At 42.9% G+C, this 20139-nt stretch overlaps 1 protein-coding gene across 10 annotated transcripts in view; it reads left to right on the top strand.

The window, feature by feature from the left end:
* Positions 1-20139, top strand: part of EVI5L (ecotropic viral integration site 5 like) — a 69893-nt gene that overhangs the window by 31805 nt on the left and 17949 nt on the right. For 6 of the 10 annotated variants that reach the window (XM_084838509.1, XM_084838511.1, XM_084838506.1 and 3 more), the window contains 8 exons: positions 55-144; positions 3378-3475; positions 7756-7816; positions 8411-8464; positions 9534-9566; positions 18596-18736; positions 19153-19281; positions 19903-20043. In XM_084838509.1, coding sequence (XP_084694635.1) covers positions 55-144; positions 3378-3475; positions 7756-7816; positions 8411-8464; positions 9534-9566; positions 18596-18736; positions 19153-19281; positions 19903-20043 — 747 coding nt within the window. The remainder of the gene's footprint in view (positions 1-54; positions 145-3377; positions 3476-7755; positions 7817-8410; positions 8465-9533; positions 9567-18595; positions 18737-19152; positions 19282-19902; positions 20044-20139) is intronic. The other 4 variants (XM_084838512.1, XM_084838514.1, XM_084838515.1 and 1 more) reach the window with 2 other exon arrangements.

Raw genomic sequence — 20139 nt, 5'->3', positions numbered from 1 at the left:
ATGGAAAACTACATTTGGGCTGAAGTCCATTTAAATTATGCTGACTTCTTACAGGGACTGGAAATAATCTTCCGTGTAGGGATGGCTCTTCTGCAATTCAACCAGGCTGAACTGATTCAACTGGACATGGAGGGGATGTCACAGGTCAGCTCTGCAGTGCACTGTGGGACTAGAGGTAGACTTGCTAGATGTTGCTAGATACAGTTTCAGTTCTTTTTCAGATATCCATATTGGGGTCAGGGTGAGTGGGAGAGACTTGAAGGAGAATCGAAGTAGGTGGTTGAAAACTGACCCTTCAGCATCCCTGGAACATAGTATCCTAAACTCTTACCATGTGATCTGGCTGTTCCCTGAGGGCAAGGGCTCACAGCCAACTTCTGGAGAACGGCAAACCCAAGACTCCAAATACTGGCTGCTCCCCTTTCCTTTGCATTTTGATTTATATGATGAGGCACAGTCAGCTGTTTCCATCAGCTACTGGGATCTAGAAGCAGGTTTCAGAGCAATGTGAGGGATACGAGGAAGCCTTGTCTTTCTTAACACTGCCCACCAGCTTCATTCCTACCGCTGCCTTGAAAAAGCTCTCAGATGCTTCTCCATCTTCTTGTGGCAGTATATAAATATGCCAAATGGTAAGGATGTAGTCTGAATGGCATATCTGCACATTAGGGCCCCTGCTGAGATAGCAGACAACAAACTCCTGTATCAATATATTGGCATACGGCAGCGGGGGAGGAATCTCAGGCCTAGGGGCCAAATCTGGCCCTCGTGGGGTTCCAGTCTGGTTCTCCAGGATTTCCCAGATGGCCATGCTCCCTTCCTCTAACCACCAATTGTTTGGTAGTCTCCCTGCTTTTGTGCAGCTTTCCCCCCATTCTAATAGGTAGAAGTGCCTCTCCTAAGGCTTAGTTACTCTTAGCTAAAATATGCTGGTATTTTTGGCCCCACACCTTTTGCCTTTTGCCCTGCCCACTTTGCCTTCAGCCCCACCCACCACTGGAATGCGACAGCTTCTCTGAAATTGAATTCAGCCCTTGAGCTGAAGGTTCCCCACCCCTGGATACAGGATCCACCAGGGGAGGGGAGAAGGCTTCCCACAAGTAGCTACTTGGCCACTGTGAACAGAATGCTGGACTAGATGGACTCTGTCTGATTCAGTGTGACTCTTATGTGGAAAGTATTGCAAGAAAATAACTTGATGTATTAACCTCATTTGGGGACTCTGGTTTCTTTTTTGTTTTTTGCAGTAGCTTAAGTTGAAATATTCAGGTGAAAGGGATAGTGAAGGTTGCAGGAGCTTATAAAATGCTCCCATACTCTGTTAATTCAAACATTTGTGTTCTGCTGTGCCTATTACCTACAATACTTCTAAAGTGAAAAGTAAGGAAACTTTGGAAGTGCCTTTGAGTATGCAAGGTTTTGAGACTGAGAGGAGAGATGGGAGTTTCCAAGGTGAAGAGAAACAGTGAAATTACTGGAGTAGATATTGGGAGTGACACAGGAGGGGCAGGCTGACTTATGCATTTGCCTGTTTGCCTAGGGATTGCTGCTCACCCAAATGAGTCATAACTTGCAAGGTTGAACTTAAAAGTTTCAAACCTCCAGGACTGCAGAGAAAATATTTGCAAAAACTGTTGATGGGTCAAAAACATGGCAATAAAAAGGAGTCTAAATTGTTTTGCCTTATAATGTTAAATCAAGGGTCCCCAACCTTTTGGAATTGGTGGGCACATTGGGACTTTTGAGAGAGGGAGGCAGGGAGCCTGACGGATGCCAAGAGGTATCCATGGGCACATTGGTGCCCACAGGCACCATATTGAAGATCCCAGATTTAAAGTATCAAGGTGTCTTAAAGGCAGATCCAACTTTTCACCCTTGTGGGTGATCTGACACAAGGCATTTGTACCAGCTACAGTTAGACATCATCTGAATTTATAAAACATGCAGATTGCTTGATTGTTCTTTATATAAGCTACTCCGGGAGCCTTTTTGGCTGAAAAAAAATACTTTAAATAAAAACCAGTAGCTTTCCCATTTTTCATATTTCCGCTATGGGATTTGTGCCAAACAATTTTTTAACTCCTGCACTAAATCTATCCTGCCTGTATCAGATTTAATCTGTGCTACAGGCTTTCCCATAATGTGGGATGCTTTGAACAAGCTTAATACTATAGTGGGTATCTTCCCTGCCTGACCACATAGTGGGCACCTCTACACCAGCCTAAAATCCTTCATTTAAAATGGCGCTTTCTGCTTCCGTTCTAAATGCAGGATTACAACTCCCTTTTTCACATGCTTCCTTTTCCCCACCCACTTTCCCCTCCTCCCTGTATCTGAGTCTTCCATTATCTTTCATTGCTCTCGCTCCTCTTCTTTCTGCCTTAACTCTTTTGACAGAGGAAACTGAAGTGGAACGCAACGTGGTAATTTGATAGCTCATTATCTGCAATCTATTTAAAAACGGAACAAAGGGCATTTAGTGCAGGAGACGCCTTGAATGATCATGGCGTCATGTAAAGAGCCTGCAAACTTCCATGAAGGAGCAATCTCAATCACAGGATAAAAGCTCAGTGTGAAGAAAGCCAGTGTTTTCCATTTCTATTTTCTCAGTTCTTCATCACAATGCAGGATAAGCTGGCTGAGGAAAATGTTTTTTTCATTGTTGCAGAGTAGTATTAGCAGATGAGAAGAATTAGGATCTGATGCAGTCAGTTAACCTTGAGTTGCTTAACTTGAGCATTAAGCATCTCTATTTGCTGCTTGAGGGAACTTTAGGCAGTAGAAAACATGAATAGCAGTTTGTTGCAGTAACCTTTCAGGATACCATGAGAGTGTCTCCTAGTTGTTGCAGCAGAAATTTAATCACTGCATTTTGTCTGGCTGGAACATGCATGCACAGAGGAAAGATGTATTATATCCCAGGACTTAGTGTGATAGGAGATATTGTCAACATTTAGAAGTATCTTATAGCAATGATTTGAGATTGTAGGCTAGTAAAAAGCAGTGTTCTGAGGTCTGTCACTGCGTGTGCACACACATGCATCTCCAAAGTAGGGAAGGGTTAAACTGCTGGAATGCTTTTAATGAGCTGTAATGAATGTGGTCAGTAGTACTTTCTCCACCCACTTCCATTCCAGTAACTGTTTGACTATAATGCTAGATTGTGTAACTATCTGGGGAAGTAAAATTCAAGTGATCAACACTTGCAGCAAGACTCTTTCAAAAAGCATTCCAAAGACAGGCCACTTCTGTACTCTCCTCTCCTCTTCGCTAATCAGGAAAGAGTAGGTACAGTAAGGTGGGATGTTAGGAACAAATTTGCTGATGGGGGAATATATCCTAGATGTGTTCTGACTTGTGTGTTGTCTTTCTCACAGTATTTCCAGAAGGTGATTCCTCATCAGTTTGACAGCTGTCCTGATAAGCTGATCTTGAAGGCCTACCAGGTCAAATACAACCCTAAGAAAATGAAACGGTAAGTTTTTAGCTTCCCATCCTCATGTATAACTTAAATGGCTGGAGAATACAAAGCCTAGGCAAAGCTGATGGGATGGATCAGCTCATCATTTGTGTCTTGCTGCCACTTTCTTTGGAAAGCCATGTATGGTTTTATGGGAAGCCTTGCAAATTGAACGGATTTCTTTTGGGGCAAAACATCATCTCTGATTGGTGTTCCTCTCCCTCCACTCGCAAAACCTGCTGAGCAGAATTACTTCAATCTTGTATGTGTTCATTTCTTTCCATGTACGCTTTGTTAATTTTAACATTCCCTCTATAATTATAGATTATATAATTAAAACACAAATTAACCAAATCAAAAATACCCACTCATTCCTGCCCTTAGCACCTTACAGCAATATTGGCTGTGTAATTAATGGAGTCTTTAGGGATGGTGAAGAGAAAAATGTTAATGGAAAAGGGAGAGAACTCTCCACAAACACTTGTACCAAAAGTTCAAAAGAGGAGACCAAGTCTGATTTAAAAGTTTTTACTGTGCCACACTTTTAAAATACTTTCTCCCTAATAGCCAAGATCCCAAGTTCTTCTAACTAGCAATAAGTGCATGTGTGTTTGAGATTTCCAATGAAAATGGTTACCACACCAAAAAGCATCTGATGTTAAAATTAGTCTTCCAGTTTAATGGATAGAAATCCCAAAAGTCCTGTGTAAATGTTTTTTGTTGGCTCAGCCTAAGATAGATGATGATGATGATTTATTGTATTTCTATACTCCCCCATAGCCGAAGCTCTCTGGGCAGTTTACAGAACTTAAAACATTAAATACAATATAAAAAGTTTAAAAGCCATTTACAAAAAAGCACATAAAAGCACACAAACAATATACACAAACAACATATAACTAAAAGCAACATTGAACTATCAGTCATAACTAAAGACACATCCAGGACCAATTAAAACTCATCATGTGCTGCCAAATGCCTGGGAAAAGAGCTAGGTCTTAACCGGGCGCCTAAAAGATAATAATGTTGGTGCCAGACAGACCTCATCAGAGAGCTTATTCCACAGATGGGGGGCCACCACTGAGAAGGTCCTCTCCCTCATTGCTTCCTTCCGAGCTTCCCTTGGAGGAGGCATTCAGAGGAGAGCCTTAGATGCTGAACATAGTGTACAGGTAGGTTCACTTCAGGAGAGGCGTGCCATCAAATATTGCAGTCCCAAGCTGTGTAGGGCATTATAGGTTAAAACCAGCAACTTGAATTGAGCTCAGAAGCATATAGGCAGCCCATGCAAGCAGGCCAGAGTCGGTCTTATATGTTCAAACCTTCTGGTCCCTGTTAACAATCTGGCTGCTGCATTTTGCATGAGCTGCAGCTTCCAAACCGTCTTCAAAGGCAGCCCCACATACAGTGCATTGCAATAATCTAATTTAGAGGTTACCAGAGCATAGACAACAGAAGCCAGGCTATCTCTGTCCAGATAGGGGTGTAGCTGGGCCACCAACCAAAGTTGGTAGAAGGCACTCTGTGCCACTGAGGCCACCTGAGCCTCAAGTGACAAAGATGGTTTCAGGAGGACCCCCAAGCTAAGGACCTGCTCCTTCAAGGGGAGTGCGACCCCATCCAGAAGAGGTTGAACACCCTCCATCTGGTCAGCAGAACCACCCACCAACAGCATCTCATGTCTGGATTGAGTTTCAGTTTATTAGCCCTCATCCAGTCCATTATCATAGACAGGCACCGATTCAGCACATCCACAGCCCCACCTGAAGAAGATGAAAAGGAGAAATAGAGCTGCATGTCATCAGCGTACTGATGACAACGCACTCCAAAACTCTGGATGACCGCACTCAACGCTTTTATATAGATGTTGAACACCATGGGGGACAAAATGGACCCCTGTGGAACCCCATATTGGAGAATCCACAGAGCTGAACAGTGTTCCCCAAGCACCACCTTCTGGAGCTGACCATCCAAGTAGAAGTGAAACCACTGCAGTGCAGTGCCTCCCGCTCCCAGCTCAGAGAGCTGTCCCTATGGTCGATGGTATCAAAAGCTGCCGAGAGATCAAGGAGAATCAACAGGGTCATATCTTTCTCCTGGCATAGGTCATCATACAGGGCAGTCAAGACTGTTTCTGTGCCTTGGGTAAGATATTATCTAAGATATAGATGATATTGTGGTATCTGTGGAGTTAGCTGAATAAATACCCTAGATTAAAGCTGCAGAACCTCTTTCAGCCCAAGGACTGAATTCCATTTCGTAGAAGTTTTCAGGAGCAGCATTCTAGTGGTGGGCGGAGTGAAAAATGCCAGGATATCTTAGCTTAAAGCTCTTAACTGCCAGTAACTATGCCTTTGTAGAGGCATTTCAACCTTTTAGAATGGTGAAAAAGGTACACAAAAGCCAGGAAACTACCAAACGATCAGTAGTTGGGGGAAAGGGATGGGGCATGGCCATCTGGGGAATCCCAGGAGATCCAGATTTGGTCCCCAGGAGGGCCGGAGGTTCTACAACCCCTGCCCTAGACCCTGAGTTCCAACTTGTTAAAAGACTAAGAAGCTATTAACTATTCATAAGTTTGGATTCTGGATAACATGCTAGTGATTAGAATATTTCACTTGTAGAAGACTAGAAATGCAAAAAGTACTGGAGCCAGAATGTTAACTGCTGAGGGATGCCGTTGACCAGTTTTGTACAGACTTAATTGAGAATTTTGTGTTAACTTCTGAAAATAAAGTCTCCTGATTACTCATCAAATGCTGCTGACAGACTTCAGCTGGTTCACTGATTTCCAGTCTCCTGCCAGGACTCAGATGAAGGTTATATTGCATGGCTTAGAAATGAAGTGTGTTCGGGAAGACTTTGGGGTTGTATGGTGTTAGCACTGATGCGGGGAGCTTTTCTAAATCTTTGCTCCTCTAAGGGCCAAACTAGATGGAAATGTCTCTTCAAGCCACCATTTCATTCGTTTCATTCATTTATTATATTTCTATACCACCTCATATAGCTGAAGCTCTCTGGGCAGTTCACAAAAATTAAAAACCATTAAAATACATTATATAAAATACAGGGTGTTTCAAAAAGATGGACCCAATTTGAAATTTCTATATCTCTGCAACCACGAACCGCCCATAAATGAAACTCCTACCATTTGAAAGGGTGGGGCATAGAGTTTCAAAGGATTACCGCTACATGTCTCTCTCTGTGCACAAACAGCCCCTAGCTTCAGTCATTCGCAAGATGGTGACACAAGGCGTTCTGCGTTCTGCAATTCAGCAAGACTGAATTCGCAATTGCGGTGCAGCATGCGTTTCAACAGCGTTTTGGCATTGATCTGCGAGAACTTGCGATCTCTCATGCGACCGTCTGGCATGTGTTAAGATGATGTTTAATCATGAGGCCATACCGGTTGCAAGTTCTCGGCTGGCACGACGAGTGGACTTGCGCGGGCTACGCTGAAAACTCTTGAATTCTTCTCATGTTTTCCTCTGAAGTGCGTGGTCGCCCTGTGCTCTTCCCCTTACATAAACGGCCTGTTTCCTCAAATTGTCGGTACCAACGACGAATGCTCTTTGGCATTGGTGGATCAGTGCCAAAACACCGTTGAAACACACGCTGCATCGCAGTTGTGGATGCAGTCTTGCTGAACTGCAGAACGCAAAACGCCTTGTGTGTGGGGTCGCCATCTTGCGAATGACTGAGGCTACGGGCTGTTTGTGCGCTGAGAGAGGCATCTAGCGGTAATCATTTGAAACTCCATGCACCACCCTTTCAAGTGGTAAGAGTTTCATTCATGGGTGGTTCGTGGTTGCAGAGATATCGCGATTTCAAATCGGGTTTCCTTTTTAAACACCCTGTATAATTACCATCACATAGAAAACAAGGTTGGAGGGCTGGTTAATGGAGCAGAAAGGGTGCACTGGTGAAGGGAGCTGAACTTTTACCCCACCACCTACTTAACTCCCCGCAGTTCATCACCCAGGCTCTGATACCAGAAATTATCCTAACTGGCCTACAACTCCGATAATTCCTGGCCATTGGCCATGCAGGCCTAGGGAGAGGAGTTGCAGGTAAGTAATTGACAATATGGGAAGGATTTGGCTCCCTTTACCATGAACCCCACATTGTCCATAAATTGTATCTCCAACCTGCCACTTGCTGTGTGGTTGCAGCAGATCAGGTCTTAAATGCACATGTTTGCTACCATCACATCACAATTGTCCCTCATCATATGCCCAGAGCCTGAACACTGTGCAGGGAGAAGGAGGGTGAACTGTATTCTGCCTGTGTTACAGGCTGGAGAAGGAGTACACTGCAATCAAAAACAGAGAAATGGAAGAGCAGATTGAAATCAAGGTAACCCTCCTCTTATACCTTTCTGCATTTGTCTTGTGTATATCACAGCAACATACAGAATAAAATTATGGGAGCTCCCAGTACTTTGTTTCCCAAGAGCGTCGTATATCAACTTACTACCTGTGTTCTCCAGAGGCCTCAAAACGCAGTTACCTGAAGGGTGGTTTCGTTGACTAATACTTGGGTTGCATAGATTATTTCCTTCTCTCATTCATCCTTTCGTAGCTGTGCCTAGAACTCCTGGTATGGTAGTTCTTCCTTTTATCTAAAGTGGGATGTGTATTCTTAAAAACCAAACACCTTAGTATCCTCTGCTGTACAGAAATTGTCACACTTCAGGAATATTTCTTTTGGGATCTGTGTGAGATACAGTGTACTACAGAAACAAGAATTCCCTCTTACTAAACTTCAGGTCTAACCATGTGCCTGTGTGGGTGTGGTGTGATTTTTTATTTCCTGGCTACTCAAGCAGATGGTTGTGCAGATGGCTCTAGCTTGTTCAAGAGTTGAGCATAATTTTGTATGCTGGCTATCGCTTAACAGGAGCTCATGCTTTCGCCTTAGAACACATGCTGATTTTGATCTTGCTTGCAGAGGCTCCGTACTGAGAACCGCCTTTTGAAACAGCGAATTGAAACCCTGGAAAAGGTGAGGAGTGTAACCAGCCGCATGAGAATCCACTTCCTCCGCTTCCAAACTAGTTTGGCCACCAAAAATGAAGCTTTAAATGGCTGTCTGTCTCAGTTGACTATAGACACTACTCAGAGTGCCAGTGCCAACCATTAGACTCTGCTGTGCATCTTCACAGAGACTGATGTGGGTATTTGTCTTTTGAGCCACTCCTAGGATAGAGAATATATGTCCTCAAGGCAGTACTACTTGGCTTCCTCACCCTCTCTCTACTGGTAATAATGAAGAAGTAAAACCCTAATGACCTGCTGCCTGCACTCCTTAAGATGGAAAAAGTAATCTGCAAAAGCTGCAGACACAAGTAGATTGTACATTGTGTACCCCCCAAAACTTTGGTCAACATGGTAACTTGAACAGAAGTAACTGGCACTTTCTGAGTATGAAGCCAGTTATTCAGCCTTGTGGCTGATTTGATTGTGCAGGAATTGAACCTTAGAGCTGTTTTCAGCCATGCTATGCCATATACCTTACATAACTTTGTTGATGTGCTAAATATTAAACTTTTGCATGAAAAATACAGAAAATCCTTGGCCCCCTTTTGTAGTGTGAAGAGAGGGACACATGGATAGATATCTGGAAGAGATCTTGGAGAGTTGGCCAGAGAAGTCTGCTAATTGGAGACTTGCATGCACCAACCCTACATCACCAGATAATACAAGTGTGACTTCTGAACTACAGAGATGTCTTCCATCATTCCAATGAGCACTTGGATTATAGGCTGCTGTAGCAATTGCTGGATAGGGGCAAAATTGATGGATGGCAAGATGTTCTTGAGGGAATCCATATCTGTTTGCCTTCCCTTATGGACAGCACAAATTGCCTTGCTCACTCCATGAAGGGAAACGCCATACTGCAGATCTGGGACTGTTCTGGAATGGAAGTTCTCTTCTTGGGCTCTCTTGGGATCTTTTGTCTTTTTCTTCTGTGCTTCTAGCTATAGGTAGAGTTGCTTGTGTGACCTTGCTGTTGTATCTTTTTTTTCTTCATCTTTACTTCCTTGTCTGGATCTCCTCTTCTGGGTCTGTAGGAGAGTGCTGCCTTGGCAGACAGATTGATCCAGGTATGGTACAAACTTTTTTATTTCCAACTCTCCTCTTTGTATTCCATTTCAATCCAGTCTGGAAAATACCTGCAGCCTTGTCTCTGTACAGTGTTTGAGCTAACTTGGCACTTCCATCCAGAAGAATTTGGGCTAACAATTCTGTATTGGTTTTTGAAATTCCTATAATCTTGTTCTGAAGTTCTTAAAAGGCTATGCACATTTTAAACGTTGCAACCATTAGATCTTGAGGATACAGGCTTTCTTATTTTATACAGTTAAGGATGTGAACTCTGAAACTGTGGCCTTTCATACCACTGTTAACTAATCAACCATTAGCTAGAACAATACTGCCTTATACCAGCTGAGAGTTTCTGGTTCTTGTCAGGTTAAATATTGTGTTGGAGGCAAATGTAGTCATGTATGCTCTGGTTTTAGGGTTCAAAGCTGTAGCAAGTTTAGACTCTGTAATGACACAGCCCTGGACGGGGGGGCGGGGGGGGCGCACAGGGGAGGATATTTATGGTATCTCTCCTAAGTGAAAATCCCTATAGAGGACATAATGTTTTATCCTACTCTTGGTGTTTGCATGTCATTTTCTACAAGGAAGTTCTACCTCCATAAGAAATTCATCACATGTCTTAAATATGGTTGCCAATGTCCTTCTGCAGGGTTCAAGGAGAAGAAAAGGCTTTATTAAGACTGGAGGGGTACCACTGGAACCTTTCTGAAGGTGTCAGAGTGACTTTGTTAAAGCTAGGCTCCAAATGTAGATCTTGGCAAGTTTCTATCCAGTGACCTAAATCTAATATACCATTAGCAGAATAAATTGCTGCACTAGCAGAGCTCCACTGCCTCTTCTGTTATGCAAACGCTAGCAGACCACAATCTGCATGCGGTTGTGCAAGCTAAACTTTAGTTGGATTCTCCCCTTGCTCTTAGTTTGGAACTTGGTTTCCGCTAGCACAATGACACTGTTGAATACAACTCAGAATCTTTCCATCCACGGATGGATTTCCCTCCAGAGTACCCCAGAGTTCCAAGTAAAGGTTCAAAACCAGTAAAACTACCCTAAGCTGAATGTCTCCTTCTGAATTTTGAAGGAAAATGAGAATAAACCTTTTATTTATTAATGGTTCTGAAAAATTAGGTTCTCAAATTCAATTCTTCTAGGGTATAAGCTTTAGCTATTTATGATCAAAGTGTTCTGGAAGTATGTAGTCACATGCCAGTCTGCTTAAGATTGAAGGACAGGTCATGTTGAACAGTAACATCACCTTGGCTCAGCCTCAAACAACAGAAGTCATGTTCTATGTGCCTGCAGGCAGAGAAGCAACTCAGAAATATTCCCTGTATTGACACTGGCCAGTCCTTTGCACTAAAATGCAGAGGTGGGAGTCTTAGTATCTATCCAGAATGCTGGGCAAGTTCATTCACAGTCAGGTATCAGTGTTGCAAGCAAGGTATGGCAGCTAATGGTGGAAGTAGCACAAGCAAACATCAATAATGACAAAAGAACACAAGATACAGGCCATTCTCATGAATAACTTTGAATCGGGCTATTTCACTAGGATAGAATCTGACTACACTCATATGATGATTCCATATTGAGGTTCTACTGCAGAGGAAGAACTCTGATCAAAACGGGGAGGCTATCTTATTTTCTTGGATAACTAATTTTCATAGTACTCGGAGCTTTTGTCTGTCTTAAGTATTTCACTTAGTGCAGGAATAGGGTTTTCTTTTTATTGTGGTATAAAAATAACAAATGCTTGACAAATGTGACAAATCAGAAACCTACCTTCCTGGGCATGTGCAATCCTGGTCATGTTTACTCATGCCTAAGGCTGTAATCCTATTCCGTTACTTGGGAATAAGTCCCATTGAATAAAATTGGACTTTATTCTGAGTCAAAATGAACAGCTTTAGGCTTGAACTCTATGGTTTATCCTTGGAATAAATTAAAAAGGAGCAGCCATAGGAGGAAACTGCAGAACAGTAAAATATTCCCCTAGCACCAGCTGCACTGATGTAGGTTGTGGGGGAATGGTATTGGCACTGAATGCAAAATATAAAGACTGATAACAGTGAATATTGTTTCATCCATGCAGGTGTCCACAAAGCAAGAGATGGGCTCTCTTGTCTATAAATTAATCAGACACTTTACTGAGAACCCTTATGCAGTCTTCTGTTATGTTCGTGTATACCTCTGTACCTGTAATTTGGTTTACCAGTCCTCTTACGTAATCACTTTATTACTGCCTCCTCCCCATGTAGGGAGTGAGAAGTTTCTATACTTGGTCTCTTCCCATATTGTAGCAACTGGAAATCATAAAATGTATTACGGTTCAGCAAATGTTCCCTAACAAATATTTTGGCACAAAAAGGTGAAATGTTTCCGAAACACCCCCTCCACAAGTGTACATTTTTCACATCTGTCAGAATTTGTAGTCTCCCTTGACTGTTGCTTCAGTACTATTGCTTGTTTTAAAATCATGATGTATACATTAAATGATGTCACTTGTTAGAAAAATAGGGGCTGTGGAGAAGCTCCCAATAAAGCATTGCTGCCTAAAGAGGCAAAAGTTTGAAAGCATGCAAAATAGACCCACAAACTGAAGAGAGAAGTCTCAAGATGCTGGAACAAATACTTGATTTGTAAGAAAGCCCAACACGTTTTGGCTTATTTTTATTTTAAGGCCTTTTTCAAGGGGGTATAAAATAAGACAAGACAACACATTACCAAAATAAAATAGAATTTTAGCATAGGAAAAGAAAGCATTTAAATCGCACCTGAAACATTTTTGGGGTGTTCCTGAGATACATCAGTTAGCTCAAGGCCTCTCATATCTGGACAGGGCTGTGTTAGAGAGAGAGGGAATGTCTGAAAAACGTCTCTGACAGAATAAAAACTACAGCCTTCTAAACACTTTTCCGAGTCACCAGAGAATCTTAGGAAAGATCATTTTAGGACTTTCTGCAGATATTTTTATAAGTATGCACAGTCCTATTTGCAGTGTGCAATAATTTAAATGTTTGATTTTTCTGTGCTAAAATTCTATGTTATTTTAGTAATGTGCTGTCTTTCATTGTATTATTTTACAGCCTCTTGAAGAAGGCCTTAAAATAAAAATAGGCTGAAACATGTTGGGCTTTTTAACAAATCAAGTCTTTGTTATGGCACCTTGAGACTCTACCATTCGTGCTGCCTAAACGGGGCCACAAGCTCCCTGAATGTGGGATGAGAGTGGTGGGGGCAGGAGTAGTGTGGTCTCTTTTATTAGCATCAAAAACCGAAACGCATACAAAACTGTTTATCCCCAAAAAGCTTGAAATAAAGGACTACAAATCTTATTATTAAGACAGAAGAAGTATAACAAATCAGACATGACAAAAATGGCCACAATAGCATTTTCCATAAAGCATCCCGTTTTGGACACAGTCTAGTATTTTATGACAGTTGTAAGAGGGAGAACATCATGGATAGAAGGCCATTACAGGGAGGCTCTATTCTGTAGTATCATTTCCAGTAGAGTAAATGCATCAGTGTCACCTGACAGACTTGTGTCCTAAGGATGGAGTTTGCAGAAACCTTTGTTATTGTTTTCCCCCTCTCCTACATGTGTGTGTCACCATCCATATTAATACACAGCTGAGGGTAGTTATTTTTCAAAAACATGTATATCCATATAAAGCCACCTAGAAGCAAGTGGTTTTCAGTAGCATGATATTGCTACGCATGTTCCTCGGACATGTTCCTCGGTGGTGTGAGTCCTAGGGCTCCTTCACACTGGGCTTTTATCCTGCGATTGAGATTGCTCCTTCACGGAAGTTTGCAGGCTCTTTACATGATGGAAGACTCAGCTAACGGGGGGGGAGGAAGTGTGTGTAATGGGAGTCAGTTGTGATCTTGTATTTAAAACGGAAGCAGAAATCTTCCGTTTTAAATCCTGTTTTACATGCAGGATTTTAGGCTGGTGTAGAGATGCCCCTAGTGCTGTGTAACCATGTCTGCTGGTTGACACACTTGTGTCAATTTACACGTTCAGTTTTGAATCTTTTAAATATTTAGTCTACAAGCACCACTTGGAATAGGCACCTTGTTTAGAGAATAAAGGAGCTGTGAATAAGGCTTTTAAAAGAGTGGTTTACATGAGTCTACAAGTTGCCGTTGAATTTACTAGCCAAGCAGCCAGCTGTGAGGTCCCATCTATCAGTTTCAGTGGACCTTACTTCTAAGCAAGGATACTTAGAATTACACCTTAAATGGATTTCTAGTCCTATATAGGCATTTAATAAAATGCACTGCTTTAAAAGACTCAGTGTAATTCTCTATATTTATTCAGATGTAAGTTGCACTTTCAGTGAGCTTTACTCCAAAGTATGTATGCATACCATTGCAGCACAGCGTTGCAGTCAGGGTTAATTACTAATTTTTGCACCTCGTTCCACCTTCTCCAAGACTCTGTCCTGCACAGCTTTTAAAGAAAAGTATCATATGTTCAAAGGGGTGGGGAGCTGCTCTTAGATTTCTTTCACAGATTGCTTGTTCTCTGCAGTTTTAATGCCACACTACATAAGAAAGAACTGAGCCTGAAACCTTCTTTTACGTTCTAAGCCAGGTAGACAGCCTGGTGCCCTCCAGATCCTTTGGACTACAACTTCCATCAGCCCCAGCCAGCATGGCCAATGGTAAGGCATGGAAGTTGTAGTACAAAACACCTGGATGCTTTCAGGTTACCTATGCCTACTTGAGCTAATCCCCTATACCATCCTTCCCCAACCTGGTGCCCTCCAGATGTTTTGGGTGATTACTCCCAGCATTCCTGACCATTGACTGGGGCTGCTGGGAGTTGAAGCCCAAAACATCTAGAGGATACCAAGTCAGGGAAGCCTGCCCTGTACAAACAATTTAGTTGAGTGCTTGAAAGGAATCCTGTTGTTGGGCTTTTATCAGGCAAGTCTCAAAAAGATCCACACCAGGCAAATGTGCCAATTTTCCACTAGCTTTTCTCTGAACATGCTGTTTCCATATATTTGCATAAAAATGCCAGGAGAGTGTTTTTAAGCAGGCACCCCCCTTGAAGGGAGAATAATTAAGAACTCAGGTGGGGGAGGAAGCTTGGCAGGATGCCATTCAGAACCATGGAACATGGACTCCCTCTCCCAACGATCTACACCAAGTTTTTCTGGCAGCCTAATTTAGCTGCTGGGAAGAACTTCCCTCTAGATGTCTGGCCCCTGGGCATTCTGACTCATCAAAATCAGTGTTTATTATAATTAAAGCATATAATGTTAAATAGTATATTTAAATGAAAACTGGTATTTACAGAGATGAAAACCACCCCTGATGTTAGCAGGCTGTGGTTGTGATGTATATGTAAATGTGGCATTAAAAAACACAAAAAAGTAAACATGTGCTGTGTGGTTTTTCTAGTAATCTGGCATATAGCCTAATATGGAAGGAGGAAAAGCAGAGGGGAGATGGACATGAGTGAAATCCAATTAAAGAGTCTCAGGGTGGTGATATTGTAATTGAGTGGGTCCCTGAACCAATATGTGTAGTGAAGTTTAGAGCAGATTTTAGGGTGCAAGAAGACCGAAGATCGCTGAAAACAGGGGGAGGTTTTGAGATCAGAAGGAAAGGTGAGTAATGATGAGAAAAAGTGTGTGAGGGAAAGGAAGGCTTGTAAACAATTCAGCAAGGTGTTCACAGCTTCAGAATGGTTACCTGGGTGCTCACTAAACCTTGGTTGAAAGATTTCATACACCCTAGTAGGCAGAGGAAAAAGAGTTCCAGCTAGCTAATGGGCCAGTTGGGAGATGATGGGGATGAGAAAGAATATACCTGTTCTTCCTGAGCTTGTAGGTGAGAGCCTATCCGCAACAAGAAGGGGGCTGAGAAAAGGGTAGAAATACAAGATCTCTTGTGTAATGTCTCTGTGAGGATTCCTTAGAGAAAAGAGTCTTAAAATTCAGTGGCTTTTAACCCCTTTTTTATCCCTGTTTTTGGGTTTCATGTTTTCAGTAAAACCAATAGTTGTAGGTCCATTTCCTGATGTCTCATCAGATGCAGAGGGGAGATCGATACAGTAATTATTTTAATATAGGTATCGGTTAGAGGGGTGGGGAACATAAAAAATTAAGCAGAATCCATTTCTCGCAGAATGGCTCCTTGAAGGGGCCATGCCTAGGGCATGTTTAACTTTTAGTAAGCAATATGGGTGAAGGCCATCACCAATGCAATGAAGATGAACTTGAGCACACTCAGGGAGAGAGCAGAGGACAGGAAGGCCTGGCATGCTATGGTCCATGGGGTCACGAAGAGTTGGACACAACGACTGAACAACAACAAATGGGTGAAGGCAGGACACAGAGGATTCAGCAAGGAAGATTAAAATAATATACTGAATCAGAAGGTGATGCAAACCTTGGAGTCTCAAAAAGGCAAGGAGAAGCCTTCCATTGCAAAGGTTCAGATCTACATGTATGCTTGCAAACATACAAGGGATGTGGACACACCCCCTGATGTTATCTGGTATACAAAGGGCCAGGTGATGGGGTCATCCAGCCCCACCCACCCCTCCTTTAGACCTTTTGCAGCAGGGAAAGACTGGTGTGGGGAGGAATCATGCTCAATCCAGATTATTTTATTGAGAGGACAGAAAAGAAGAGCCAGTGTAGTGCAGTGGCTAAAGTAGCAGGCTTGGACATTGGAAAAAGGTTCAAATTCCCTCCTGTGTCTATGAAACTCACACAGTGTCCACAGGCAAGTAAGAATATCTTAGCCTAACCTACCGCACCAGGTGGCTGTGAGCCTAAAACTAGTATTCTGAGCTCCTCAGAGAAAGGGAAGGATACAGATTATATGTGTGTGTGTGAGAGAGAGAGAGAGAGAGAGAAAACCTGATGGATACCAAATGTACCTGAGAAAGCTGAAGAAACGAGCTGTTCTGGCAGCAGAGATCTTTCATTGTGCTCATTCATTGCAGTCATTCCAGTCTTCAGAACTGATCTCCATGTACTTAAAAATGAAATGAGTTATGCTGCTTTACAAATTATGGCTCCTAAAAGTATTCCATTTGGCAATTCTGTGGTGAACTTTACTGTGATGGTGGTGGGATGTTTCTGGTGGTGTGAAGAAAATTGCCCTCTCTGCATGGAGAACAACTGCACATGAACAGCAATACCCTTGTGTGTGTTTTGAAGTTTCTCTGGAACAGAGAGATTAGACTTCATGTGGTCTTCGCTCCCAGCTGTGAATCAAACCTGAGAGGCCTTTCACCTTTCCTGAAATCTGTTGCATTCCTTTTCTTTCAGAGCTAGATCAGATGCATGCTTTCTAACCCTCCAGACCCCCACCCTCCCAAAGCTTGAAATAGCCTTCATATGATTCTGTCTTCCCTTAAGCCAGGGGTGGGCAACTTGTGGCACTCCAGACGTTTTGGTGTACAAGTGCCACCATCCCACCCCATCGACTATGCTGGCTAGGGCTGATGGGAGTGGTAAGCCAAAACATCTCGAGGGCCGCAAGTTGCTCAGCTCTGCTTTAACCACTAGATCCATGCTTTTCCTAAATTGGGTGTTAAACCCCAGAGTTCTGCCTTGCAACTGCCTTTAATTGTCAAACCACAGCAGTCTCCCTTCCACAGTTGTAACAGAAACACATAGCTACCAAGGCCAGGTTAGTTTTATGGCTGGGTACCATATTACTCTATCATCAGGATTGCCCATACTCAGTTCCCTGCTCTGCCACTGGTTCTTTGTGACTGTACAAATTACTTTGGACGTCTGGACATCTGTTCCTTTTATACATAACATGGTGGAGGACAAGCTCTATCTGAGAGGTTCTTTGTGAAGACGAATACATCAGAAGTTGTTAAATTTTCACATTTTATGTGGACAGAAGGCATAACTATCACAGTTTCTATGAAATGCCTTTTTAAACTAATAAAGACAAAGTATATATCTCAGAGACCTGGAGCTAACAGAACCCAGAAATCTTGGTTTCTTGCCCTTCCTCCAAGCTATCTATCCCCAGTCCTCCCAAACAGCGAACTACAGAATCTCAAATTTCATTCTGTAATACCTTTGTCCCTTATTGACCTTGTAGATGTGGGTGGGGCTTGTGCAAAGTTGGGGAGGGGCTGTGAACTTTGGGTGGCAGTGATACAGAAGTGGAGTGAGGAGCATTTTACAGTCTGCATGAGTTTGCACCAACACAGAAATGCATGCAAAAGAGCACTCCTGTAAAAACAGCCTCTACATCAAACTCTCTTTCAAAGCCTAACATATCAAGAAGGCAGCTTGTAGCTCAAACTTCTCTCTGATGTGCTAGCTTTGCATACCCAGGGAGGGTTTGACATGGGGTTGAGCAATCCCCTTCATACCTTGTGATGTGGTACAGTTCTCTGCAGGACTTTACCAGAGGTAGCTTTGAAAGATTGAATCATTGCTGAGTCAACCTTCAAATAAAAAAGGGGGAAATAGCAGGTGGTAAAGCAGAGGTTCAGAACCTCAGGTCTGGGGTCCCAGTCCAGCCCACTGGGGTTCCCCAGATGCCCATACCTCCTTTCCCATGACCACTGATCGTTTGGTGGTTTCCTGGCTTTTGTTCAGTTTTTTCCCCATTCTGAAAGGTGGAAATATCTCTCCTAAGGCTTAGTTAAGGCAGTAAGAGTGTTAAGCTAAGCTTTGTCTTCGGCCCTACCTCTTTTGCCTTCACCACCATCCACAAATGGAAGGCAGCCCTTGAGAGGTTCTCCAAAATGGAATTCAGCCCTTTGACTGAAAGAGGTTCAAAACCCACGGTGATGCCTACTTTTACAATCCTTTCTATGTATGCCTGGCACTAGAGCAATGCTCTGGGGAGCCTGAATAATAATTAGGATACTTGATGAATGTTCTACATTACAGTGGTCTGTAATTTGCTCACCACCATAACACAAAGACTCCCTCTGTTGATCCCCCATCCTATATATGTCATAGAGATATCTCACATAGGTCTGCTTTCCTTGAGGAAAATAGTTTCTTGTCACTCCACTTTTCAGGGCCAAGTCACCCGTGCCCAGGAAGCTGAAGAGAATTACATCATCAAGAGGGAGCTGGCAGTCGTTAAGCAACAGTGCTGCTCAGCAACGGAGAATTTTCAGAAGGCCCAGAGCACCATCCGGCAACTGCAGGACCAGCAGGTAATGGAGTGACATTACTGACTAAACAGCAAAGGGAGTGATTAAAGAGGTGCAGGTTAATTGCTTTGACAGTGGTTGTCTTTCCTGACACCAGGCTCAGCAAGCACAGGGCTCTCCCCTTCTCCAGGTTTGATACAGTAAGAGGAGTGCTTAACCCTTTTCCTGTGGCCCATTTTCTGGTCAAAATCATCCTCACCAAATTTCTTTTTTTCCTGAGGATGACAAAGCAGCTGAGGGGAAGGGGTGACAATGGCCACAGGAGAAATGTCAAGCCTCTGCTACCTCCCCGGTACAGATGTAGGAGGCCCACTCATGGGTCTCCCAGATCTTGTCTAACTTTGGTTCTAGTTCATTGCAATAAGAAACAGTGGAGACTTACACTGTACTGATTTATCAATGTTCCTCATTCTGTGCAGGGAAATCCCCGCTTCTCTGAGGAGTTTGTAAGTCACCTGGAAACCGAGCTGGAGCAATCACGCCTGAGGGAGTCTGAGACCCTGAGTGCACTGAAAGAGATGCAGGACAAAGTGCTGGACATGGAGAAGGTACATCTACTAAAGGGACTGGCATGTGAACACATATGCATTAGGAAGCAGCCAAGACAGTATCCCAGGCAACTAGAATCTGTACTTGTTGAAGCCTAAGAGAAGTGGATACTCCCATAGAGGCTTCTCTGCATTGCTAACACAGATGAAGATTGTAATAAAGGGGTCAATTTACACAATTGGTTTTAGTAAGCAAAAGTCATGAGATTACATTTCCTGGTCACTTTTCTATGACGTGTCTTCCTTTTTGAATATGAGGCCCTATGAGGTTACATCATTATTTTCCCATGGACAATGAAACGTATTTTGAGGATATGTGTCAATATTGCTTTTATCATGTCAAGACACATTCAGGATAAATCTTTGCTGCCAGAAGATAACAGGGAAAGATCAACTTTGAGTGATTTTTCCCCCCTCATCAGAAATAATTGGATATATTCACCTTGAGAATCTGTAGCCTGTGGTTTACTTACAGAAGGCAAATACACCTCTTTAGATAAAGCACCTTAGGGTGAATATACAGGCTACAGAACTTCAGGGTGAATTACAGCGTTCAGAAGTTTGCTCACCAGAGTAGGCCGAAATACTTAAATCATGTCTCTGACTCGCTTCCCTTTACAGAAGAACAGCTTGCTTCCAGATGAAAACAATGTGGCCCGTCTGCAAGAAGAACTGAAGGCTATGAAGGTGCGGGAGTCTGAGGCTATGAAGTCCTTCAGGGAGCTGCAGCAGCAAGTGAAGGAGCTCAATGACAACTGGCAGGTATGCTGTACTGGAACCATTGTCCACTTAGCAACTTCCCTCTTCCAGTCAGTAAATTCCCACGCTCTTGTTCTCAGCTGTGCTGCTGATACATTG

Source organism: Heloderma suspectum, chromosome 2 (assembly GCF_057233095.1).
Source record: "Heloderma suspectum isolate Gila_16-S chromosome 2, 16-S_ref, whole genome shotgun sequence".
Classification (NCBI taxonomy): Eukaryota; Metazoa; Chordata; class Lepidosauria; order Squamata; family Helodermatidae; genus Heloderma; species Heloderma suspectum.
Note: the sequence above shows the minus strand (reverse complement) of the source record. Positions and strands in the feature narration are given on the sequence as shown.